We start from the raw sequence: 26484 nt of genomic DNA on the forward strand, positions 1-26484 counted from the left end.
AGTGCTCGTAAACACTTCCGTTATGTTTCGCGCAAACACATTTGAAGCTTCTGTAAAATTCTTGGCAAGTATTGGAGTTAAGATGCTCTTCAGCCAAAACGCCAACTTGCATTAATAATCTGTTGGAATAAATGAACAAATGTGAAGAATAACAATTGACAGATCCTAGCCACAAGTTAGATTTCATTTACAATACAAATTAAATACTGAGCGACATGACTGATTTTCAAACACAAATTACTCAATGAACTGTAGCATTTTGGTATAGAAAAGGTAACATTTCTGCAAATGACGAAGATTCAGACTGAACAAAGAGGTCAAGTCCAAGTCCAAACAATTGTTTGTCTGATTGCAAATTATTTGTTCCTGTTCAGGTCATCCGTTTTCTATATTGCAATGTATACAAAGGTTTATTATAAAATGAAAATAAAAACATACAAAATAAAAACAATTTACAGTATGATATAATACTGGCAGCTGTAATTGCCAGATTTGTACCATTAAAAAAAATAAAACTGTAAATGGTTTACTCACAAGTAAACAAACTATCGTTAAAGAAAAAAAAAAATTAAATGGGTAGATTATCGCTTTTTGTTCTACAGCAAATGGCTGTAAAAAAAAAAATGTGTGCATGGGTAGTAACCGGTCTGATGGTGGTGATGACATCACTGTGTTCCTGTCCTCATCCTCCCTCCGCTCCAACCAAGTTTAACTCAGCACTATCACAGGAGCAGTTAAGCATACTGACTACTGAGCTAACAGTCCAGACTAGTTCCGCTGCCTGTATGTTCTTTTTAAGTTCTCTGACAGTAACGTTTTCCGAACCTTCTTTTCACGGTTGGGCTGTGTTCTACCTGTGGATACATCCTGAACTGGGGATCAGCAAATGGGAGGGCCTTTTTGTCATTTTTGGTGGACCTAAAGTTCTGTCCAGCTTTTAGACAACAGAATGAAGAGAACAAGTGCAGAACAAATTAGTGGATGGATGGATTACGTTTAGAGCTCGCTGAATGAAAATGATTTTGGTGTACAGTATAAAATGCATCTTAAATTAGCATTAATATCAATGTATTGATAGGCTTTACGACTTCTTGTTTCCCCCACAGTTGCTGCGGCATGTAACCGTATCCGAAAAACGATGGCGGGCCCAGACGCGCACAGGTGTGGTGAAGGGGTGGAACGATGAAGGCGAAGAGGGATTTCAGAGTGGTGACTGTGATGATGAGGATGAGTGTGCTGGCGTGTCTGGCCTGGGACCACCACCACGACGAAAACGGTTACGCGTTTTTGCAGGTGAGACGCATGCATTCATTTATGACCCCGTTGTCCATTACATGGTAGCTACTCAACTTACCAATACGCTACAAAAGCTGGTAATATTAGGTACAATGAAGGACTGTTCCTAACCGGTCATCCGGTATGTAAAACAACGTCTGGTTGCTCATTGGTCAAGCTGATTAACCCTTTAACACCTAAGCCTATTTTGGCCGAATTTGCATGCATTTGATGTTGCCTTTATATTTCAAAGAAAAAATTGTTTACAATGGCCAAATTGGGTCCCTTTTTTCAGGACACCTTGAACTTCATGTCTAAACTGTTGTTTTCTTCACTAACCAATTATAATCCACATTTTGGACCCAAAAAGACAAAATATTGTTTCAAAATTTGTAATGTTGACGTCCCATTGACAACCAAACATGCTCGACCAACCGTTTTGAAGCTTGATAATATTTATACAACTTGTTAGGATAAACATTCAATAGAAAAAAATAAGATTGAATAGTTTTATGTTTGACAATTCAACACAAACAGCAGGTATGGTCATAGGCGTTTTTGGCCTTTACATATACTATGGTCAAAACAGGTTATATAGTGTGCAAAATAGTGAGAAAAAAAATCATATATATCATCTACCACAAAAAGGGTTTGGAAGGGTTTGTTGTACCCATCACCTTATCAAAAGTATATACGTACATGCAATCAAGCTTCTTGAACACACATCTACATAAAAGTTGAAAAGATTATAGTGAAGAAAAAATATATATAACATTGAAAAAAAATATTTTAAAAAATATTGACAAGTAGTTCAATTCAAATTTTTCAGGCATGCGACCCAATCTTTTTTTTTTTTTTTTTTTTGCGCACTCAATAAAGCTTCTTGAACAGGTCACGGAGCTGCGTCACACACAATGTCACACAGCCTACTCTTTCGCCGTTTGCGCTCTACTGTCACTTCTACTCGCCGAGACGCCGATTCATCAGAGGAAAACAACGACAAATACGACTCATCTTCTTCCTTGAGTTAATGAAATAATGCATTAGCTTGTGCTAAATGTAGTTTTAGATTCATTCCGCACGTTTCAAAGTCGCTCGCTCAAACCAACCGGTGTTGTGCATTTTTTAGCACAAAACCGGCCGTTGCTTGCTTCGCATGCCTCCCTTTCAATAGTTGGCGCCTCGCTCGGAAATTTATTGAAAATGATCACATTCGGTTCGTCCTTCCTGACATCACAACGACTCTTGGGATAAGTAGTCTTTTGTGCTGCTTTCGGTTTTGAAAAAGGACAAGAAATGATGGAAATATGGAGATGGATACATGGTCCATGCAGCGTTTTAATGCATATTTATGAGTGCAATAAAACTATAAAACTCAAATGACATTATCTCCCATTATCTTTTCTTGGCCGATTGACTTCAAATAAAAACTGGTGTGGACACCAACTTCCGCACTTTCAAACGAGACCAACCAGCAGCACGTGGGTGATGTAATTACAGCGTGACGAAGCTTCAAAGACGATATGCGTAAACGCGTCGCTGCCGACACGTTCGGTGTTAAAGGGTTAAACACTAGTGCGCCATTGTCATATTTCAGGATACACAGCTGAAAAGGACAAATATAAAACACATGTTCTAACTACAACCATAACTTGCTAACTGGTTATGGTTACAACGGTCTAATTTTTTTGTTGCACTAAATTCCCACTTAAATATAATCGGTCAATGTCATACTTTTTCATTGTTCAAGTAGCCCCAAAACCATAAAAAAGATAGTGGGTTACTTGAGGCTGATTTATGCTTTTATTTAGTAGTGACGGCGGACCTACACCATTAATGCAGACCCGATTTGGACCTTATGCCGTAGCCTGACGTGCGCCTCCAAAAAGTCCTGACTACGTGTCACATCAACGCGTCATGACATGAACGTCAACTGTGATTGGTCTGCTAAGAATGTTGTTTCCGGTTCAGTACAACAACACTGCCATTTTCAAACATTCAAACACCTCCGCAAATGTCTTCTGTGTCGCCTACGCCTCAACATATGTATTAACAACATTTGCTGTTCAATATTGATTAGCTGCAGCTCCAAATACACATATTCCATCTCCGTTGCCATTGCAATGACAGGAGGAAAACCTAAGGAATTCGACAAAGTCCACCAAAACCATACAAAGCCACACCCTTCTAGTGGCTTGGCAGTGAATTACAGAGCAACACGTTCCCTTGACGCAGCACTTCAAATGCTCAATGCGACGAAGGGTCTACGCCGTCGCTCTGTTGTCAACGGAACGCAGAAGCATAAATCAGCCCTTAGACCAGCTGCCCGAACTGTTAATTTTACAACCCTAAAAGTGATTATAACTGTAATCCCAAAACATGTCTACACTTCCAATATTGATGATAAATAATTGTAGTGGTGTAGTCCAGTGTTAAGTAGGGAAAATTTGTCAGCACAGCAAAGTGTAATCCTAGGGTGGCCTGTACAAGCTTGTGGGAAAGTTCGCTGTCCTGTAAGCCACTAGGCCAACGTAACAGCACGTGTTTACTTGCCTGAAACCACAGGATGCAAGCAGTGACAACTCGAATTGGCAGTTTGCAGATAGGTTTTATGATCGATGTTCTGCTTAGCTGTTGTTACAGATTCCACTTTTTTTTAAAATGTTTTGTTTGGTCCTAGTTTGGCGAAACCTTTATGAGGCAGAGTTATCGACAGTATTGCTCACCCGCTGACTATCGATCACAAATTTCATTGACTTAAATTGAATGAGCAAAACTAACCCTACACACACAGCAACCATCTGACAAGTTTAGTATAACAGACATTTAATTTGTTTTGTTTTTTTTCGGCATGGGTACAGTTGACAGTAATGTTTCATCATCTCAATTAAAGGGACCCTGTATTTGAATTTATGAGACAGTCTGTGAAAGTATGTCACAGTCTAATAAGTAGTAGCTCATGGACCAAATTAGAGTTATTTGCTAAGGCTGGTAAGCACACCACGAGGTTTCCACTGCAGTGAGTCAAAATGAGCACAGTCCAAACAGACGCAGAGGTGTTTACATGACTACTGTACATCTTGACACCATCATGACACTGTGAGGCAGTAGACATGAGACTTCCGCAGGTAGCTCCCTCAAATCAACCTCTTGACCTCACTTCTGTCAGTTAAAATGGTCAGACGAGCTCCCCTCAGACCAAACAAAGAACAACTGAGGATACAAACTGCTCGGAGAAAAGAAACTAAACATAAGAAGAGGGAGAAAACTGCCGCGGTGCAGGAACAAGGGAGCTCAATATGCCGACACAAAGCCAGTGCAGCTGAGCAAACAAGGCCAAGGGAGTAGTCCTCCTGTTGGGGATGTTGTGGCAGAGATTTGGGTTTTCTGGGCAGGGAGCGAGAGTAAGAAGCAGAGGTTAACACTGGAATCCTGCAGGGCCATCACTTCCAGCAGGCTTGGCCGTGAGAGCCTAATGCCCTCACTTCTGGACTCTACTGTCTCGCCTCTCTACAATTCAAACTGTCTCCTATTTCTTCACAAGCTGCTGAAGGTTGACACAGTGGGACATTAGAGCTTGAATAAGCAAAGCTCCATTTTCTTCCATCTGTTGGTGAGTTAACAGATTAAGAGTGGTACACAGTACCAATAATCAGGCCTAATTTGAGCGTTTTTCTTCCTTCTGCAAGTTTCTTAAAGATGTGATGTGCGTTTTGTTAAGAATGCACATAAAAGAGTTGGTCATCGATAGTAACCAAATCCACAAGGTGTGAGGATAAAATTAAGTTGGCCTAAGCTATAGACTCTCTAGCCCCTTTCAGATTCATATCCCAGTTAATTCCCGTGTAAGATGACGTAGGATTTACCCGCGTCATTGCTTTCACACATTGAGAAATATCCCGGGAATAATGCGGGTAGGGCACTTTTACAGACTTGTCCCGTGTTGTTTGTTGCTGACTCGGCACTCTCTGTGCGGGGAGGGCAGCTGGCACGATTTTATAACCCGGACATTACGTCATTTTTAGTTGGCATCGGCAACAAAATTAAACACACATTTCAAAAGATGGACGATGGACTCTTCCTCGGCTCCACGATCCAGTAGCAATTTATGTTGATAATAGCGATGTTTCTTTCCCGCTTTTCGTCTTACTGCGAAGAAAGAGGAAATGACGATCGCCCCGCCATGATATTTACGTCATTAGCCATAACGCTGTAACCCCAGAATTTAACGCCTGCTTTCACATATACCGCTTCCGGGAGAGTCCCGGAAATTACACTAAGATGCGACTCGGTAAATGTCCGCGTCATCTCCTTGCCAGTCAACCCGGGAAATTGCCCTCACATATAAGGGCTACCCGCTTAAATCCCAGCATTTTAACGGTGTTTAGGTATCTGTGAAAGGGGCTTTTGATTGTGAAAATTTGCTTGGAAACAACCTAAATGTTTTTCATAGGTCATTCGACACAATCTAAAATCACAATGTGGTTAACTTAGAAGTAAGCCTAGCTTCAAATTTAAATCACCAGTTAATTTAATCACGATACCATATCGCAGGGGTATCCAATTCCGCTCCTCGAGAGCCCCTAGCCAGCTTGTTTTTCATGACTTCCTCCTTAAAAGGGGTCCTCGACTTTAAAGACATGTAGGCTCTAACAAAACTCAATTGTTCTCTTGGACTGAAATATGTTGTTAGAAACACATAAAATGTTAAATCAATGGCAATATTTTATAATATTTAGAACATATTTTGACCAATAGTTGGCGCCATGTTTTGCGGGCTCAGAGTGATGACGTAAATGGGATGTTTCCAAATGTGTAGTGTGTACAACAATTGCATATTGCTGCCTAAACTGGCGAAGTAAAATGCCATGATGTGCTGCTTTTGGATACAATTTCCAGTCAAATGGAAAAAAGGGGAGTGACGTGAGCCTCCACAGATTTCCTGTTGACAAGAAAAGGAGAAAGGTTTGGGAAAATGCCGGCAGACTAGTAAAACTTCGCAAGGACCCAAGGCTTTGTTCTTGCCATTTTTCTCCTACAGCGTTGGAGGCTTTTAGTCGACAACTTATGAAAGAGCTCACCGGAGCGGTTTGATATAAGCGCAGACTAAAACCAAAAGTTGTTCCAACTATTTTCCCTCACAAAAAGCCTCAACGTGCCTCGGATATCGAGTGAAATGGGCGCAATAAAGCGCCAAAGTCAAACTGGTGGCCGCTCTTTAGCAGCCTAGCCGTTCCTGTCGCTACAGCGGTAGGCGAACCTTCAGGCGTACCGCTAGTCACAGAGGAAGCTAATAATTCACTTCTACTGTCAGTTCATCAGGCAGTAAGCGTGTCTGTTCAGTGTTCACCTAATATGAGTGATGGTGCTACTCAAACTGATCCAAACACGTCCGATGCATTGGTACAGTGGCCAGCTGATGTGCGCCGAGCACTTAATATGGACCACCCTAATGTAGCTAAACGTGAGTTGGATGTACAAGACATGGAGGACACTCGATCCAGATGACGAATTTAATGAGGACAGCCACGACACGACTCCGATTCTGACTATCACATGTGTACATTCATAGTTTTATTACCTTCAGTGAGAGTTTATAATGTCAATAGACATGAAAATAAAATTGCACGAATGACAAGGTGTGTTCAAACTTTTGGCCTGTACTGTATGTAAAGCACACAACAGCTCTGGACGCTAACAATCAACATAATTATACTGGAATAAGTTCGAAAACGCAATAGCTTCTCTTGAAGATCTGCTAACAAAAACCAAAGCTCTCAACAGCATACACTCTCTCGCTCCGTTGTCATTAGCCACGTTTACATGCTGACTTTTATTCATACCGATTCAAATCATTCCGAATGGAAATTTCACATCAGCTGTTTACATGTCACTTCATCTATTCCGATCCAGCGTTTACATGTGTCTGCTTTTATTCCGAAAGGACGTTTGACAACTGCCGTCTGACATGCGCAGATTAATCAAAACAAAGCGTCACGTTGCAAAACATGGAGATCGATCGTCAGATCAGCTGCTGTTCTAACTTTTCGAGTGGAAACAAAACTTCAGAATGACACGCCGTTCATTTAAAAAGTTGTGTGGGTGCGCTGTGCGTGTGCTTGGAAGCCATGTTGCATGTGACGTTACTTACGTCACCAAGTGACGTCACCACGTCAGTACGGAGCATGTGCAGAAAGAACGCAACCAGACACCATTCCGCTTCCCTGTTTACATGATATAATTTTACTTCTAATCGGTTTGGGAAAAGGAATATTCCACCCCTGTGAATTGGAATGAAATTCCATTCGGTTTGTGCCTGTTCATTCCGAATGAGGTGTTTATATGGAACACATTTATTCGGTTTGAACAAATATTCCGATTGTAATTGGAATATTTGGCTTGATGTAAACGTTGCAATTGAGACGCACTTGCTGCGAGTACATCACCAGTTTTGCCCAGCTCTTGTCTTATCAGGTACTGTATTTCTTGCTCTGCATTTTGCCCTTGCTGCTCGTCTTGTGAACGACCGACAGTGCTGTCCTGCTCTTCACTTTTCCGATCTGGTTCAAATTGGAAGGGCAGAACCGACAACATGTTGGGGTAGCTAACGAGTGACACGCTGGAAGTTCGGCAACCGGCCCGGTGACGTCACGCACTGCACCGTCACATGAATGGCGCCCTATCACTTAAAATAATTTTACAAACTTTATTCAAATGAAAACATTAAGAGAGGTTTTAATATCAAATTATTATAACTCATACTAACATTTATCTTTAAAGAATTACTAGTCTTAAAGATCGAGGATCCCTTTAACACACCTGAATCAAATGATCAGCTCATCAGCAAGCTCTGCATGATAACGATCCTGATATTTGAGTCAGGTGTGTTGAAAGAGGGAAACATGGAAAACAAGCTGGATAGGAGCTCTCGAAGACCGGAGTTGGACACCCCTGCCATAGCGTGTCTTTGGACAATACAATATTTTCTGATATTCCAACTTGTGCCATAATTCAATTCCGATTCGATGCAAGGGACTTTAGTATCATATTATGTACATTGTTAATACAATCAATCACATTTTACTTAAAGCAAGTGTTTGATCATTTTGTTGCTGAAACATTTCAGATATTTGAATGAAATCCATTCTTTTAACAAAAAGACGCATCTCAAAGATAAGGAGTTTAATCTCGTATGCGTTTTTGATCAATTTTGATGGATCGTTGCTTAGCCAACCAATGTGTCGATCCAGATCGATGTACCGTTAGATTTGCTGCTTCTATTCTTTTTTCCTCTTCTTCTGTTACAACTCCTTTTCTTTGTGCTAACCGAGTTTCTGGGTGCATTATAAAACGACAATGCCTCTCACAGATCAGGTTTTGTACTACAACAGAAAATTCGTTTGAGAGACAATCAGGATCGTTTGCAGAGAAAAGGCGTGTTGTGGGCTGTATTTTTCATCTTGAGTACACAAGATGATCTTAAACAGGGCTATGTGTGTACCCAGCTTGAGTCCTGCGGTTGACTGTCCTTAGGCTGTTTAGGCCCATTTACATATAAAACCAGAAATGTTTGCAGACCTTGGAGAGTCCCTTCTCATTGGCAGGCACACAGATAGCGGCTGATAGCCTGTAATGACCCTCAAAAACGCTGACCTTCCATGGCCTCTCAGCCTGTTTTGGTCAAATACGGGACTGAGGGATTTGGGTTCATAGGTCAACCTACAGAGCATGAGGCCTAATGGGCTGCTTGTCTGAGCTGTGGGGCTCTTAGATGGACGAGGCAGATCTGCTTTCACAAAGACAGCAAGGCAGTGACGATACTGCACATCACACAGGCAAACACGCACACGGAGAGGTGCCAGAAGCCAAAACAATAAGGTGGCGAAAGGACCAACGTGGGGCCGAGACGCCCACACAGCTCGACTGTCAACCTCCAAACACACATGAGGATGTTCCCAAACGTGCGGAATGATTGATCTGTCCTCACTCGCTCTCAACACAGATTCCATAACTGACTGATTACCTTTGCGACACACATGCACAAGCACACTCATGCCCTCCTGACCAATCATTCCTCTTGCCTAACATTCCCAAGAACATTCCAGGCCAGGAGAGCTATTCCAGGATGGGGACAACCCCCGCCGCCCTGCCCCCTGTCTCGCCACTAACAGCCAAGCACAAATCACTCTTTACGGTGACCTATGATGATGTGTCATTCCCTGCTGTGGTTTGTGCTGTAGAACTGTTAAACCGTTTGAGGCAGTTTTTTTTTTTTTTTTTTTACCAATTTAAATCTTTTTCAGTAGTGAGCATCTCTGTCTCCCAGTTAAGAGCTGAATCTCTGTCTGAACATGTTTAACAGTGTTACAAAACAGTGTATTTTCTTTTTAGTCACCTATATCACTTTGTGCTCTGTCTTCTATTGAAGACAATAAACACATTCCCAAGCAACTATGTAAAAAAAGCATATATATACATATATAAACAACATTAGATAAAATATACAAACATATTTACAGTTTTTTTTTTTTGTTCCGTCCACAATTTTTATGTGTGCCTATATGAACTGTGTTGGTGTCATACTTATGCTCATGATGAGGGCTCACCTGTGTCTTTGAGGTTTCGCACCTGGCTTCAGATTGTTCAGCCTATATGAAGTCTTTTCCTTGTACTACTACTTGATTTGTTAAGTTAGCATAATAAGTTGTCCCTCACCAGTCAATACAAAATCAATAGTGTGCCTTTATATATGATATATTTCAGCTCCATTCTGGCTCAAAACCACAGACAAATTTCTTCCAAAACGAATTGAAGTCTTTTATTTGTAGATTCCTAGATGTATGACAGGTTCCATAATTGTGTTACCTTTCAGCTAAGTTGAATGGATGGATGTGATCAACCACAAAGTGAGCATGTAAGTTAAGTTTCAACCTTCACAAATATTTTATAAGTGGTTTGCCTTTCAAAGGCTATTGCATATAATGGACAAACCCCATAGATGTCAAACTTCAACTAGGTCACAGATTCATTTTGACCTGGGTTAAAAAAACACTTTTAGAAAACTATTGCCTATTGCCGAACTTTTTGGTCATCATCGGCAGCGGTATACGCCCAATCCATTTTGACTGTGAGGGCTGGCAGCGATCAATCAATTGCTTACACCCGTCCAATGGCAGTGAAACATGATCACTTCATGGCAGCCATCCCAGTTGAAACGGATTTTATGTCTATTACTGTCAATAAAAGTCCAATGTCTATAAGCCATGCAAGCCAGAGCACCATCTCTGCTATATATTTTTTTGTTTTGTTTTGTTTTTTTGTTTTTTTTTGCCCGGCTGGACGTGTGCTGGAACTCAACTTGCTCAGCAGGAGCCACATGAATAGACCTCTTGTAATAACCTTGCACTCATATGCCTGGTTGCTTTAAGTACCCCAAAGGAAAACTGTTCCTCTGGAATTTAGGAACCATTTTATGAACACTGCAGGTTAGCAAAATATGGGGAAATATTGCGACAATGTCAAACACATGACTGACAAAGGGAGTGTAGAATTCTCTCTCTAAATTTCAGTCTTTGTGTGGAAAAAAAGGAAAACGGTGAAAGAATGTAGGGAAAGAGTAGAATGGGACAAGAAAAACACTTTTGATAACTGTAGGTTGATATACTGGGAAACGTAAACATTGTGTGCCCTGGTTGTGGGTCGAATTAACACCCGTACATGTGACCACAATGAGAACCTGGCATGTAAATTAGCTGCAGCTGTGACTCTTGACCCTCAGCACCTGATAGGTGAGTCACACGGCGCCGCTCTTCCACAGTAGTGTTTACCACATGTTTTCATCAAAGCAGCCTTAATCCAGACACTGTTGGTATTAGCGTTGGTGGCTCAGGATGTATGCACTACATTTGCAGCGTGTTAAATCTTTATGTTCCATTGAGTTGCCTAGAGCAGATTCATGTGAATTGTATACGTTTCCAAGTACACTGTCTTCATGTGGTGACTACGCACGGACCACGTGGCAAAGGTTCGCATGAGACAGGGAGAGATGTGTCAGATGGTGGTGTTTTTCAGGAGAGTTTAAATAAAGACAAGGTCACACTGTCATCATAAAAAAAACTAACTGTACAGGCTTTGTTTTAAAGGGCACATTTTGTATTAACTCTTTAATTACTTATATGCAAATAGTTTTGTTTCTGGAGTGCCTATGTGCAGATCAACTATAAATTAAGTGAAAGAAAATGAAAATTCTGGAATGACATTGACTTTTCTCATGATGTCATATATGATTATGGCCTATAATTAGATCTACAGATTTTCTCAGCCCACCAAAAATATTAGCCTTTGTAAGACAACGGAAAAGCAATAATGTCATTGCACTTGAAAAATGCTTGGAAAAAAATATGCCCATGAGATTACAATGCTAGTTGTCCCCCCCAATAAACTTACGGGCCATCCCACTGGGTGGTGTACTGTGGATATCAATAACTGCGGTTATTAATCCGAGCACATTAGTAAAAACAAATGAATCTAAAGTAAATCTTTATTTACATATACCGTTTTTCGCAAGCAGGAGCCAAAAAGTGCTTGACACGACAAGATAATTGGTAACATTAAATATAAAAAATTACACCAACCACATATATCAGTAGTCATATCCGTAAAGCACCTGTGAGAGCATAAAAAAAATCTTAAATAGCATTATAGGCAATGCGCAGATGATGAGAAATTAGTCTTTTAATCTGCCATTTAGCCCTGCCTGTTATTATAGCGCTCTATCGTCCCCCGCTGGAGAATGCCTTTGGCAGGGTCGCAAATTATTCAGAACGAGGAAAGTGCGACGAAGAGAGCAGCAAAATTATCAGTCATTGTTTCAATCTCTCTTCTCCAATATTTTTACAGGATATTCTTTTTATCAAAGTATTTTTCCCCAATTGCTAAATAAATGGTATGGTCATGACAATTAGCAATCTTGTGATAAATGAAAAAATGCATTTAATCCATACGACGTGGCAAAATTACTCCATAATGGTCAAAACTGTAGACTTCTTGCACCTCCCGAACGATGTTTTAAGCCACCGGAATTAGTCCGGCTTTTGTCATTTCCTCATTCCGGCTCTTGTCATTTACCTGCCCCAGCTTCAGAGAGCATAAACAAACTAGGAGGCGTGACAGCTAGCCAACATGCTAACACGAACCGAGCGGCGTTTCGAAGTCTTATTCCCGCCTTTCGAAGCGAAAAATCACCCAAAACTACCCCAGATCATTTCACACGGCAGCGGGGTGGTCGATTGTCTTCACCGATCAGCACCCCCCCCCCACCGGCGGCGAGCAAGTTACAGCTCGTCGAGCGGGGCGCTGCTCGTGGCCAAGCCGAGAAAGCACATTCTCGGTGGGCACGCAAATAGGACCGAGCGGGCTGGATCAGCCATCCAAACCGGCCGACGTCAGAGCAGGGCGCTGCTCGTAGCCAAGCCGAGGAATGTGCATTCTCGGCAGTTACGCCTTTATCGTCAGTCGTGTGGCCTTCTAGGTGGACAGGGAGTATTTTCACCCACAAAAAGCAAGTATTTGACATAATATAAAACACGTAGCTTACTCACCTCACAATGGTCCCACAATTGTCGGACTTGTTTTGGCCATTATCCGCAGTGAACGGGAAATTTTTGAAACCCAAAAAGGCTCACACACCTCTCCCTGGTGCAGCAACAAAAGGCTGCAGCAGTGATGCGAAAAATCAACTAAACCGCAATATAGGCTGAATCTGCAGTTGTTTTGCATGCTGTAGTATTGGCTGTATACTGAAGATGATTATCCCACTGACGTCACATTCGCAGTCTTCGTCAATCCAGGAAGTCACTATTTTCATGGCGCGGGATTCAAAAAATTGAATGACTATATCGATCGTTTCCATACACATCCAAACGGTCCATTTCATTCAGGAGCATAAAATACCGCACGAAATATGATATAAACATGCTTTATGCTGTCATAGGCACTTTGAGCAAGATTCTTTCTGCTGAGACTGACATGATAAACATGCTTTCAGTCCCTGACATTATATTTCTGATATTTTCCGGTTTTAGGCCGGTTTACTACAACAGCATAATGATATCCTGAAATTATGGCTTTTAATTTTTGGTGTACCACCCCAAGATTTTAATTTTCCCCATCTGGTCACCCCTGTGAATAATTTCTTGAGGCGCCACTGCTGGATTACTATGACATTATGTAATGTATTTTTAGAAACTACAGTTTATGTATGTAGAGAGGTTAAAAAATGGAACAGTGTTATGTATTTTATGTTTATAATCTGTGACTCTTTTGGAAAGTAAAATTACTGTATCTATGTGAAAAGTTGATGGATGCTAAACACCTGTGAAGGCATCTAAACTGATTGGCAATCACTGGAGGCGACAGACGTCCAATCCATTTTTATTGGTTGGATTGGACGTCTGTCGTCATAAATGGGAGTGAAACATGATAAATCATGATCAATGACAGCCATCCCACTTCAAATGGATTTGATGTCTATCACTGTCAATGGTAGTGAATGAGCTAATGCATCTGCCCAACGTTCTGAACTTCCATTCCATTTCAAACTCATAAACAACCTCTGTGTAGTCAGCCAATCCCACTCCTTCCTCACCTCCTTCACGCCCCGCAAAAAAATGATGACGTTTGCCACCATCTGTGTAAATAGGTTTGGCTTGCTGCTATGGTGCTCTCTAGTTCTTACTGGATCCAGTGTGTCCCCAGCTTTGTGTAGACTAGTGTGTGTGCGAGTGTTTTGAAAGGAGATGGGAGAAAAGTGAGGAGAGGAACAGAGGGAGGAAGTTAGCCTCTTATTGGACCCTTGGTCTTCTGCCATGCCGCCTTCTCAACTGATTCCAGGGATAAAACCCTTAAAGATTAGTCAAAGGCAGGAAGAGGAGCCCTGGTTTTAATTTCTGTGGAAACAAGCACACAGATCTGACTGGATTCTCATCATTTTCATGAAGGAGGCCCACCAGCGCTTGATTCGTTTTGTAGGCTTTATGCATATTTCTGTGTTTGTGTGTGCCTTTCGGAAAAGCGTTTGTTTGCTCAAGAGCTTTATTTACATTCACAGGCACTTTTGGACGCACTAAATTGATTCCAGGCCCATTCCTGGGTTGTGTCCATCAGCTTAGCCACAGTCCACAAACACTCTGCACACAGCGGGTCCATTCTCGAAGCACACTGCTCCCTTGCTTGCCGCCACATTTACACACTGCAGCCATTTTGAGGGACTCTCCTTAGGAACGTGTTGAAGGCTCGGCTGATTTGCATTTTACACGTTAACCTTCAACTCTCACGAGCAGCTCCCGAATTCTCCCTCCACGTACATAGTCGGGCTTCATTCTTGAATGTAATTCAACATCTCAGTGAGCATTTCTGGACTCATGCTGTCGATAGACTGGGAGCTGCTGCATGAAACCGCAAGCTGACCACTGGAACCAGCTCCAAATTGTCAGTGAAAGCACTCAACTGGAGCTCTGTGTGTACTGCCAGAGTGTGTCCCTCTTTGCAGTAATTTTACTCTTTCATCCAAAGAGAATCCTGCGTGCTTGTTGGCAGCCATAAAACATATGTCCCAAAATCACAGCTCCAGTTCTTTCCTGGACTAACGTCTGTGGAGAAAGAAAAAAAACTTGTTGGGATGCCAGCCCCCTTTATTATTGGATGATAAAGAACTAAGAATGTGTTCCTGAGAGGCTCTTTTACCACTAGTTATTTCATGGAAAATCAGCCACTCGTCCACTGGTGTCAAACTTAAGGCCCGGGGGCCATATCTGGCCAACCGCATCATTTTGTGTGGCCTGTGTAGGAAAGTCATGTGCATTGACTTCATGTTTCTCATTAAAATATTATTTAAATTTATGTAGTGCACGATGAAAGACCAAGGACTACAGAGCTTAAGATATATACTTTTTCCTTTAATTTAAAATAATAATTAAGTAAATAAACATTTGAAGAAAAAAAGGTATGTTTACCTTTTCCTTTTTTTTTTGTTTTTATTTCTTAAAAATGTAAATAAATAAAAAATGTAACATTTAGACTTAATAGATAACAAGAGTATATTTACTGTTTTATGGTTTTCCCCTTTTAAATAATAACAATAAGAACATATTTGGTTATTAAGAGGCTCAAAAATGAAGATTTGGACAGGTTCTAGGTCAACAATGTCAAATATTCATCGACTAGCTAATTCATTCTTAATTCATTTGATAATCAATTAATCATGGTAGCCCTAGTTGGCAAACATATTGACCCTCCAATTATAACCATAACTTCCTTATAGCCTCCGACATAGATCAGTTTGACGCCCATGCTGTAGTCCTTTTGTTGTTTTTTGTAAGTCTTTTTGTTTGTCGCTATCACTCCAGCTTTACCGTCTTTTCAGGATGAAAAGGCTTCCAGTCTGCCGCCGACATTCTGGCAGCACCAAACTCTGAGCTGCAAAAGGTTACAGGCCTTTTCTGTGAGCTCAAGCACTCCCCACCCTGAATGAGCCCCTTGCCATGCCTTCAGCACAGAATCGGGTCTTTGTATGGTTGACTTGTTGTATTTTGTACCTCACTCACTTGCTCGCACACTTTCTGCCCTCACGGCCCTACAAGGAATTTTCATTTAATTTATGCCCGTTTTTATTTCTCTTCAAACTCCCACACTTTGTAATTCCTCCAACTATTTTGCTGTTATTTAAAGACAATAAATACATCAGATCAGAGTAAATCAAATGTTGCAAGGTGCAACAAAAGGTCAATTTTGAAAAACTAATTTCCCACGAACAAAAACTCCCAACTGTTGAATTGCATTTATCTACCAACAAGAAAATCTTTAGTGAAGCTTTCTAAACTCCATCCTGTATCATCAGCATTTACAGTAATTCTTCCGTTCTTCTTATTTTGTCACATAATAACACAGTCTTTTAAAGGCCGGGAGTCCAGAGCCATTTAGAGAGCAGTGCTGTCCCATCTGCCTGAGGCACGGCCTCCTCAGTGCATCCCGTTTGTATTGGCCCGACATTCCCAGTCCCTCTGATCACCCCTGTGGTCAGCCTGTGGGTGTGGAGGCAGACGGTCACATTCCATGGTCAGAAGCATCCTGCACGGCTCCCTCATTTGCTTTCCAGTTCTCTTTCAGCAATGTCATTGGACAAATTACTCTAGTCAAGTCAGAGAAGCAATATAATTTGACCACAACAAGGCAGTAATCAGAGTCCACCCTCTTGTTACTTAAGTAACCCCCCTACCATACAGATACACAAAAAATATACTGTACACAACCACTATCAGATGGCACTAGTAAATCCATTATATCATTGTTGAGCTTGCGGTTGCAAAGGCCGAAGGATTCTACATTGAGAGAGATAAAGAAAGGGAGGGAAACTTAACATTCCAGTTTTTCTGGGTATAACATTCACTTTTTTTGACATGGGAGAAATGATAAATATTTGCTTTACTTCAGACTCTCTAATATCTTCTAAGATGGTGATTCTTGTTGAGAACCGAGATCAAATTTGACCCTCTTTGGCGTGTTATGTGCACACAATGTCTGCCAATGTAACAGCAATCTAAACCATCTCTCCAATTTCATAAGAAGCACCTGTGTTTGGAGACTTAACATTCCACATACTTATCTAACCAAAAAAAGCCTTTGTGCATAGCACACATGTACTGCATAAACTGTACTGAACCATGAAGGTACACATTCACTCGAGGGGTTATAACAGTCATGTCATCCGGCAATGTTCACCTTCATTGAAAGAAATTAAGCTGTACTTATCATTGAACGTCATGAATCATCCAAAGTAAAATTAGGAATTTGACCAACATGTTCTGAAAAATATAACGATGGTATAAAGTTGCACAAAAAAACATTAGCATACCTCATAGGACCTCAGTTTAGTAAGCATCAGATGATTAAATCTTAGTGGGTTTGCTTTTTCAATGGTGGAGTGTTCTAAAATAAAGAGAATAAGAAGAGAGAGCAAGTAGGACTCGGTGATATGGTCATAATACACTGCTCACAAAAATTAAAGGAGCACTTTAAAGAAACACATTACATCTCAATATGAAGTTGAATATCAATACAAATAATGACAGGGCAGAGTCATAGGAACAAAAGGATGCCAAGTCTTTTAATGGAAATAAAAGTTTTCAGCCTTCAGAGGGCTCAGTTGTGTAGACACCATAAAATCAGAGTGAGATGAAGATATGGCAGGCTAGTCCATTTTTTCCCAAAACTTCTAATTTCTGCAACTCTGAATGCTTTTCAGTATCTTGTGTGTCCCCCACGAGCTTATGAGCTTGTATGCATGCTTGACAACGTCGCGGCATGCTCCAAATGAGACGACAGATGGTGTCTAGTGGCATTTCCTCCCAGATCTGTGTGAGGGCATCCCTGAGCTGTTGTACAGTCTGAGGAGCAACCTGGCGGCGCCAATTGAACCGAAACATAATGTCCCAGAGATGTTCTATTGGGTTTAAGTCAGGGGATCGTGAAGGCCATTCAATTGTTTCAATTCCTTCATCCTCCAGGTACTGCCTGCATACTCTTGCCCGCATTGACGTGCATTAGGAGGAAACCAGGACCTACTGTACCAGCAGCATAGGGTCTGACAATGGGTTCAAGGATTTCATCTTGATACCTTATGCATAATTTCCTAGGTAATAGAGGTCTATGCGTCCCCCCATGGATATGCCTTCCCAGACCATCACAGACTCACCACCAAACCTGTCACGTTGAACGACGTTGCAGGCAGCATAACGTTCTCCTTGTCTTCTCCAGACTCTTTCACGTCTATCACAGGTGTTCAGGGAGAGCCTGCTCTCGTCTGTGAAAAGTACAGGGCGCCAGTGGCGGACTTGCCAATTCTGGTGTTCTTGAGCAAATGCCAGTCGAGCTCCACGGTGCTGGGAAGTGAGCACAGGGCCCACTACAGGGTGTCGGGCCCTCAGGCCACCTTCATGAAGTCTGTTCCTGATTGTTTGGGTAGAGACATTCACACCAGTGGCCCTCTGGAGGTCATTATGTAGGGCACGAGCAGTGCTCAGTTTGTTTCGCCTTGCTCAAAAGAGGAGGTATCAGTCCTGCTGAGGGGTTGAGGACCTTCTACGGGCCCTGTCCAGCTCTCCGAGAATAACCATCAGTCTCCTGAAATCTCCTCCATGTTCTGGAGATTGTGCTGGGACACACATTCTTGAAACCCTCTAAAAACCTTCTTGCTGCAGCACGTGTGGATGTGCCATCTGGAGAAGTTGGACAACTTGTACAACTTCTGTAGGGTTAAGGAATCGCCTCATACTGCCAGTAGAGATAATTACGCAAGCCAAAATCAGCACGAGTGGAAAACCAGCCAAAAAATATTATAATATTTATCACCTTCAAATTCTTGTCTTTATTATTCCCATTTTAGATATGTCTGTCACATTTTTTTTTTTTTTTTTCCGGAAAAACAGTATTAAGCAGCATTGCTGACCTTCCTCTTACATGCATGCACAATTGCATGAAGCAACAAAACAATCATATACTGTATCTGTTTCATGTGTGTGGGGGTGTGTGAACATTGCGTATTTGACAGAGGTGAAACTTGCATTGTAAAACATGCTTTTTTTTTTTTTTTGTCCAAAATATATTTTTAAAAAAAACATTATTATTAATTCTTTGAATGGATTTATCACCCAGGCCTAAGAACAAGACTGCTGTGTCACCATACACATTGTCATTTGTCAAAAATTAGACCGCTTTTGTTTGTTTGTTTGTTTGTTTTTTGTTTTTCAATTGGCATTATTATGAGGAAAAAATTCTATTCAGCTTCAGACAGTAGAAATTGTAGACTTGTAGAATTGTGATTTGTGACTTTTCCTGGCATGTTGACGTTGTGAAATTTTGCTTGTTTCAACAACTACAGACTGTACACAAAAAGCCTCAGGCACTGTCAAGAAAAGTCCAGACTCCCATCACCTTTAGCCCCATTTCCTTTTGTGCAGACAGACCATGGCACAAATCCACATCCATACATGCATGTACAGTATGTGCAGCCACAGTGGCCACTCTTTGACCCACTCCCGGGACCCAAACAAACATCCGTTCACCCCTAAAGACCACAATTCCCTGGCCTGTCCTCCTCCTCCTGGGGACTGGTGGCAAAAGACAACACAAAGTGGGAGCTTAAATGCATCAGCGTCTGTTGACTTTCATGTGAAGTGCCTGCCTGGCTCATTCACAGTGCACAACCAGTGCGTTACCAATCAATGGGTGAGCTGCTGACCTCTCCCCTTGCCTTGTAACTCGAGCTTATGTGGCCACAATAAAACTAGCAAGGCTACACTAGCGAGGTGGTGCCCTTGGTGATGTTATTGTCTCGGAATGGAAGGTTAAAATGGTTGTGAATGAGGGGGACTATTCTGCAATGAAAGCCTCAAGAGCCCACATTTGTTACATTAATCACAGTGAACTGTAGCTTTTTTTTGGCTCTGTTTATATCCATCTGTCTGGCTAATAGTGTATGCCCACTGTTTTGTCTTAAAGGATTCAATAGGTGGAAGAGACAAAACTGTTCGCAGTGTTTGTGTCTTCATCTTTGTCACTCTGTCTTTCTGTACTTTGTTACACAAGCAAGCATGGGTGTTAATCACTAAAGATACTAGATTATTATTAGGTCCAACTCTGTGCTTGACCGTTAAGGATTTCAGTTTTCATAATGTTCTGTCCCTGTGGAGTTGTTTTTAAAGCTTTCAGAACAAGGCCTCTCTGTAGTCTTGCTTACGTATGTCTTTAGACTAGCAGGAAGACGGAGGTCCTTTTTCACTTTAGACACACACAAGATTGATACTGTTAGGCGCTCAAATCTAATGCTTTCTCACTGGGTGCTTTTTCTTAGAAGGACTCCCAAACAGCCAAATGCCAACAAACACACTTGCTCATGCTCTCCTTCTTTTTCACAGCCTGTATCAAATTGCACCTTGAGCTTAATTGGCTTGGTACTATGGTGCACTGCTGTCGGCAGTGACAAATTGTTCTTTCAGAGCCTCAGTGAATGTCTGCTCGATTCCATGTCATGAGGGGTTGTGGGTAGCACACAGGAGGAGAAGAAAAGTTAATTGTCCCACTGGCCCGAGATCAAATGATGTTGTCATTACAAAGAAATTCACAGAAGGTGCAGTTTCAAACTTTAGAGGTTTATTTACTTGTGCCTTTCCTCTGTTAAGCTGATTTTTAAGGAGGACATTTTAAATCTGTTGACTGCTCCTAACTGTGCTGGGCGATATGATGATATATATTGCCAAAATGATAAAATGATGTGTCATCTTAAATTCCTTCCATCGTCAATTTGAGTTGTCATGAAAATATGCTGTACTCAACAGAACGACCACTTGATCTTCCTTTACCAGCAAACCGGGGTTGTGATAAATCACCACACAACACAAACATATGGTGCATGAATTAATCAGTTGTAACTCATTGGTTGCCACTGAAGGTGTTAGACGTCTAATGCATTTGAACTGGGAGGGGGCGTGTGATAGAAGGAGAGGAAACACAAGCGTATTGTTTGTGGTGATTGGCTGGATAAGAATTACTGTTTCAGTGCCGTTGAAATGAGGTAATGAAAGTCAACATATAGCCAAACACATAATTATAACTTTTTTTCATAATAACGTTTTTTCATTAAATGATAAAAAACTTACTAAATCTTTGCATCCATCATCGTGATATAAAATGACCCATAATGTAAGGAATTTTTTTCCTATAGTGCACAGCACCAACTTAATCAGTTGGAAGTTTTGTATTTTATAACCATAGATGTGACAGTGTGTACATGTGTGTATGTGCGTGTCATCAGGCACTAGCTCATTGTCGGTATGCCGAAGCACAGTGCGCATTATTGCTGATATCCTACCGCCCTCTCTCATAACTCAGCCTTCTTATTACAGTCCCCCTCACAGCCTTCAGCCAGACAAAGCATAGTTGACAGTGTTTCTCTCTCCCACACTCTCCCACATGCACATAGACATACACACATGCACACAGGAGGGGAGGCTTCTGCTCAGTGTCAGTAGGAGCACAGCTGTGGATGCGGAGCGATGAGGCAGCTGTGAGTAAGAGCTCAGCAGCAGGTGACTAAATCTCTGCAGCATGCACAACAGATGGGAAAGGAGAAGTGTGATACAGGAGCTGCAGAGTAATATATGATTAAGGGAAATATAAATCATATTTTAAATACAGCTTTCCCTTACTCTAATTACTGTTTACAACCCCTCCCAACACTGCGGAGTTCGAACACCACACAGTTGTGGCACTTGTAACACAGTGAGAATTGCATGAATCCTACTTAAAGTAGTTACACTATGATCATTATACCATTCAACCATTTTCAACACCACTTATCCCATTCAGGGTAGAAGCAAGCTGGAGCATATCCCAGCCAACATCAGGCTAACGGCAGTCTACACTCTGAAGTGGTCGCCAGTCAGTCGCAGGGCACATATAGAGACCAACAACCATTCGCACACACATTCAAACCATCACTAAGTGGGAACTGAACCCACAAGTGCCTGCAAAAAAGTCAGGCAAATGCACAACACTACACCATTTGTGACTAAATTGTTAAATTATCGATAAAAAGACAAAAGTAACATCTTTTCCAGACTTCTTCCTTCTTCTACTTCGACAGTTGGTATGGTTGTGCAGAAGTCAATGAAATTAGTAGTGATTTGGAGCGATATGGAGTTTGATAAATAAGTTACCGTAATTTTCAGACTATAAGCTGCTACTTTTTTTCCTCATTTTGAATCCTTCGGCTTGTAGTCCAGTGTGGCTTATTTGATCATTTATTTTGGTTAATAGGTAACACTTTGACAGCTGCGTCATAAGACTGTCATAAGAACGCCATAATTATGAGATGACACTATCATGGGCATTAATAAATGCTTATGACAGATGTCATTAAGTGTCATCTGGCAAATTATGTAACTAACTCCATTTATGTACTGCTCAGATTTCAAAAGTGAGATAATTTGCTGGATGGCACAAAATGACATCTGTCATAAGCATTCATTAATGCTAATGGCAGTGTCATGTCATAGGTATGGTGGTCTTATGACAGTCTTATGGCGCCCCTGTCAAATAAAGTGTTACCAAATATGATAGCTAGCAATTAATGAAACATCAGGAACAGTAACTGAAGGAATAATTAGCACAGAACATGAATTTTGATTGTTATTTACATCTGTAGCGCTGCAATGCATGCAAGGAGGCATGTTGGACGACAACAGTGTTGACAGCAGGTGGCAGCAGAGGTTGACTGTCTCCCCCAAGGGAGCAATGATGGCCAAATGAATTGATGGCTCATTTGATCTTGTGACAGTCTTATGATGCTGCTGCCAAATAAAGTGTTACCGGTGGAAATATCCCATATTACAGTGAGGACAGCTGCGGCTTATACTCCGGTGCGGCTTATCTATGAACAAATTGCGTTTTCATGTCAAATTTGGTGGTTGGCGGCTTGTGCTCTGAAAATGACGGCATGTTGTATTGTTTAGGCTACACTTATCTGAATAACCTAACATGTTATGTTAACAGATGTCTATTTAGCCTGTTGTTTTCCATTTTGTTGTTATTACTGTAATTTATGTGTGTTTTTGGTCTCTGATAAAATTACCTTCCCAAAATGTGATATGTTTTCTCCTCTTCTGCTTCACTCATCTATTTACTTAATTTCAAGTTGACAATTTCTCTATTTTGGCCCTTGAAAAGGATTTTGCTTAAACTTGATTAAACAGAAACAATCAAGTAGAAATGCAAATGCATTACTTATGCATGCTGTTCGAATTATAAGTGTTTTTCTGACACAAAAAAAAATAGGGGAATGTCTAACCTTAGGTGTTTGCTGCCTCTCAATTACTGTATGTTGCATGATTTGTTTTGCATGGTATGAATAGAAATGTGTCTAACACAATGTAAAACTATTGGTTACATAGCACTCTAGTCAGACAGTTCCTGAAAAAAAAAATCAAATTCATCACTTTTAAAGCTTGGAATGGTTGTCATCTCACCACTTAATTCACAATTCAACACTTAGAGTGAGATACTGGTATATTTTGTGATGTCGGTTGTGTTTACAATTACACGTTTTTTTTTTTTGTTTTTTTTTTTACACATTCTCCGAGTGTAACATTGTTGTTACAGCTGCGCAAGACATCATACAAAACAGGGACAGACATACCACACATGTTTTTCAGCTCTTGCGACTATGTTGGGTCGAAACGTCTCCATTTTTTCGACCCTTTCCTGCTTCTCATGTGTTGTTTTATTCTTTCATCTGCTTACCTCTTAGACCTTGCGGATAACCTGGCAATGGATGACTTCACCTTTCAGGAGCAGCTTCTGACCCCTCGGCTGGCAACAGCAGGGGCTGGAGACATCCCTTCCCCTGGGGCTGCACCAAAGGCCATTTACCCGGTTTTGACGGTCCCTGTCACTCTATGTTTCTTTCTTCTGTGTCAGCACTGACCGTCTGCCATGTGCACTCAGTTGCACGCATTGCTAGCTCTGCAGAACAACAGAAACTCTTTCAATTTCATTGTTCCAGAGACATATTTCAGAGAAAAATGTAACAAAGCATGAGCATCAGATAATGCTCTCTTCGTTTCAATTTAGTTTTTTTTTTCAAGAACGCCTCATAAACTGGTGATCTAACATACAGTACATGAGAAACCTTTTCTCTCTGCTTCACTCTAATATGAAGTCTTGGCTGTCCCTTATTACTGAGCTAATGCTTACCTGCACTGAATTACTGCCTTGCAAGCGCAAGATGTCACCCTTGGAAACGAATGACCCTCTATCTTGAGAAGTAAAACTCCACATATAAAATTACTCACTATTATGAAATGCCTCAAAAATGTCTTATTTATTTCAATTTTTTTTTAATGTCCTACATATAGCTAAATAATTTCAGACTGGTTGCTCTTCCCGCCTCATTTAAAAAAAAAGAGTTGGAGCCTGTGAGTAAATGTACTGAATGTCTCCTGTTACAAACAGTACTGTTTGTTTCTCTCTGTTGATTCCATGTTTATAATATTCGTTCATTTGTAATATTTGTCCGCAGGGTGGACTGTATAAAAAAAATGAGGAAAAAACGTAATTTTTCATGATCTGTTTTAAGACAGAATTGTATGTAAATATTTTTGTGTATTTTGTGTGAACATTAACTACTTCCACCAAGCACAAAGTGCAATACGTGAGGGTTTTTCCTGTTTTTTTTTTTGGTTTGTTTTTTTATTAATGACGGTCTGTTTAGCTGCATATTTTGATGTATCGAGCAGGTTGTTTCATGATTTTTTTTATAGCATGTGCCCATTTAGTTTTGCTGACAATCCACACATTGACAACGCTGTAAATATTGACCATTTAAAATAATCCAATTGTTTATCAAATACACAATTTAGAGATTGATAACACTTTCAAATTTTGAAGACATTTAAATAAACAAGCATAGGATGGCCAGGTCCTTTCAGAAAATCATGTTACCTTTAAAAAATGAAGACCATACGCAGACCATACTTTATGCCTTGAGCGCTGAATCACAGTAAACCATCAATTTGTCTTTTGTTAATGTTTTGACGAGTGTTTACAGGATGATAAATATATATAGTGAATATTTCTGTGTTTATAGATTTGGATGTGATGTGTTGCTTTACTAAATAGAAGTAAAAATTTACATTTAACTGAGCTTGATTAAAGGTTTTTTTATATTCAGTACGTAATTTATCTTCTCTGATTGTTCCATACCGATATCGACAAAGAATTCAGCGCTCACTATAACTACAGTACATACCTGTCTATGATGAAGGCAATGAACACTCTTGATTCATAAGCATCAGCAGTACTGTAATGGCGTACCCTAATGTAAGCACAAGGCAACAAAATATGAGTACACCAGTCATAGCATTTCACTTCCATTTGCGGCAGCTCTTTTATGCACTCTGTACAACTGTTCTCAGTACATATTGGGTCAAAGTATTTTAGTTCAATGTTTTTGTTGTTGTTTACTGGAAGCATTCTTTTAAAAAAAATGTTGGGTTATTGCATTTGGAAACGCAGCTGCCTCTAGTTGTATTTCAAAGTGTGTGAAGACCTGCAATATAAAGTGGCTGCCACTTCAAAGCGCAGGGACTAGACTGACCACACTTAACCAAAGTGTCTCTTGTTCATGTCGGCACACAATAAGTCAGTGAGCTGCAATCGCAAATTGTATCACTATTGTGATTTTGCCATGAGAAAATATTTGAAACAACCAACTACATTGGAGGAAATGAGGGATATTTAATTCCAATGAATGTACTGTATTTAAAATGAATAATGAATGACTTGACATGTATGTCCACGTCTAATGTAAATAAATAATCCCGTTGGTTATATTTATTTCTAATATGTTTGTGATATACCATTTTATAATGCTATTAAAAGAAAAACATGACAAAAATGAGTGTCTTATTAAGGAGCTGAACACATTGGACAGAAGGTTTTGCATCTGATAACTGCATTTCATGCTGGTTATTTGTTTGCTTAGTAGCTTCTAAACAAATTAAAGGTGGCTGAATCAGCAAACAACTGTGATCATCACCTTCTCGTGCTAATCAATTTACATGTTTCGCACAAGATTTGACAACAGTGGAAAAGACCACATTCCTTAACATTTGGGACAATTCAATGATCTTTATTGGCACAGTTTGGGAAATGACAGCCTGGATATGCTTTGTGTGCCAGAATCTGCACTGACCTCAGCCGCAGTAAAAACCTTTGGGATGAGCTGTAATACTCTCAAACTCTCTTCCTGGAAGAGTGGCTTTTATAACTTCAGACGAAACAGTCTCATGTTACCTTGTTCCTGATGTAAACGCCAATACTTTTGTCCATAGTGTATTTCAGTTGCGGCAACGTAGACATCACTGTCAAAACAAATTTAACACATCACCACAAAATGTTTAGTTTGGGTGACAGTACTTCATTATCAAAGCCCAGAGCCCCATTCTAGTCTTTGTTCAGCTTTTAACAGTCTGGAGGTGTTTCAACTGTACAAACAGTCAAAACCTCAACGGCTCACATTACAATGCTTCCACAGAGATTGGATGTTAAGTATGACTTCTCTTTTGAAGGTGAATTAAACTCTCGTCCCTGTTAAAA

The 26484-nt window shown here is 40.6% G+C and overlaps 1 protein-coding gene across 2 annotated transcripts in view; it reads left to right on the forward strand.

The window, feature by feature from the left end:
* The window catches only part of gpc3 (glypican 3), a 223139-nt gene extending 197372 nt beyond the window's left edge, over positions 1-25767 (forward strand). For both annotated transcript variants that reach the window (XM_057851009.1, XM_057851010.1), the window contains 2 exons: positions 1107-1293; positions 23636-25767. In XM_057851009.1, the coding sequence (XP_057706992.1) occupies positions 1107-1293; positions 23636-23811 (363 nt within the window). In that variant the 3' untranslated portion in view covers positions 23812-25767. The remainder of the gene's footprint in view (positions 1-1106; positions 1294-23635) is intronic.
* The last annotated feature ends 717 nt before the right edge of the window (positions 25768-26484 follow it).

Source organism: Corythoichthys intestinalis, chromosome 11, assembly GCF_030265065.1.
Source record: "Corythoichthys intestinalis isolate RoL2023-P3 chromosome 11, ASM3026506v1, whole genome shotgun sequence".
In the NCBI taxonomy this organism is placed as follows: domain Eukaryota; kingdom Metazoa; phylum Chordata; class Actinopteri; order Syngnathiformes; family Syngnathidae; genus Corythoichthys; species Corythoichthys intestinalis.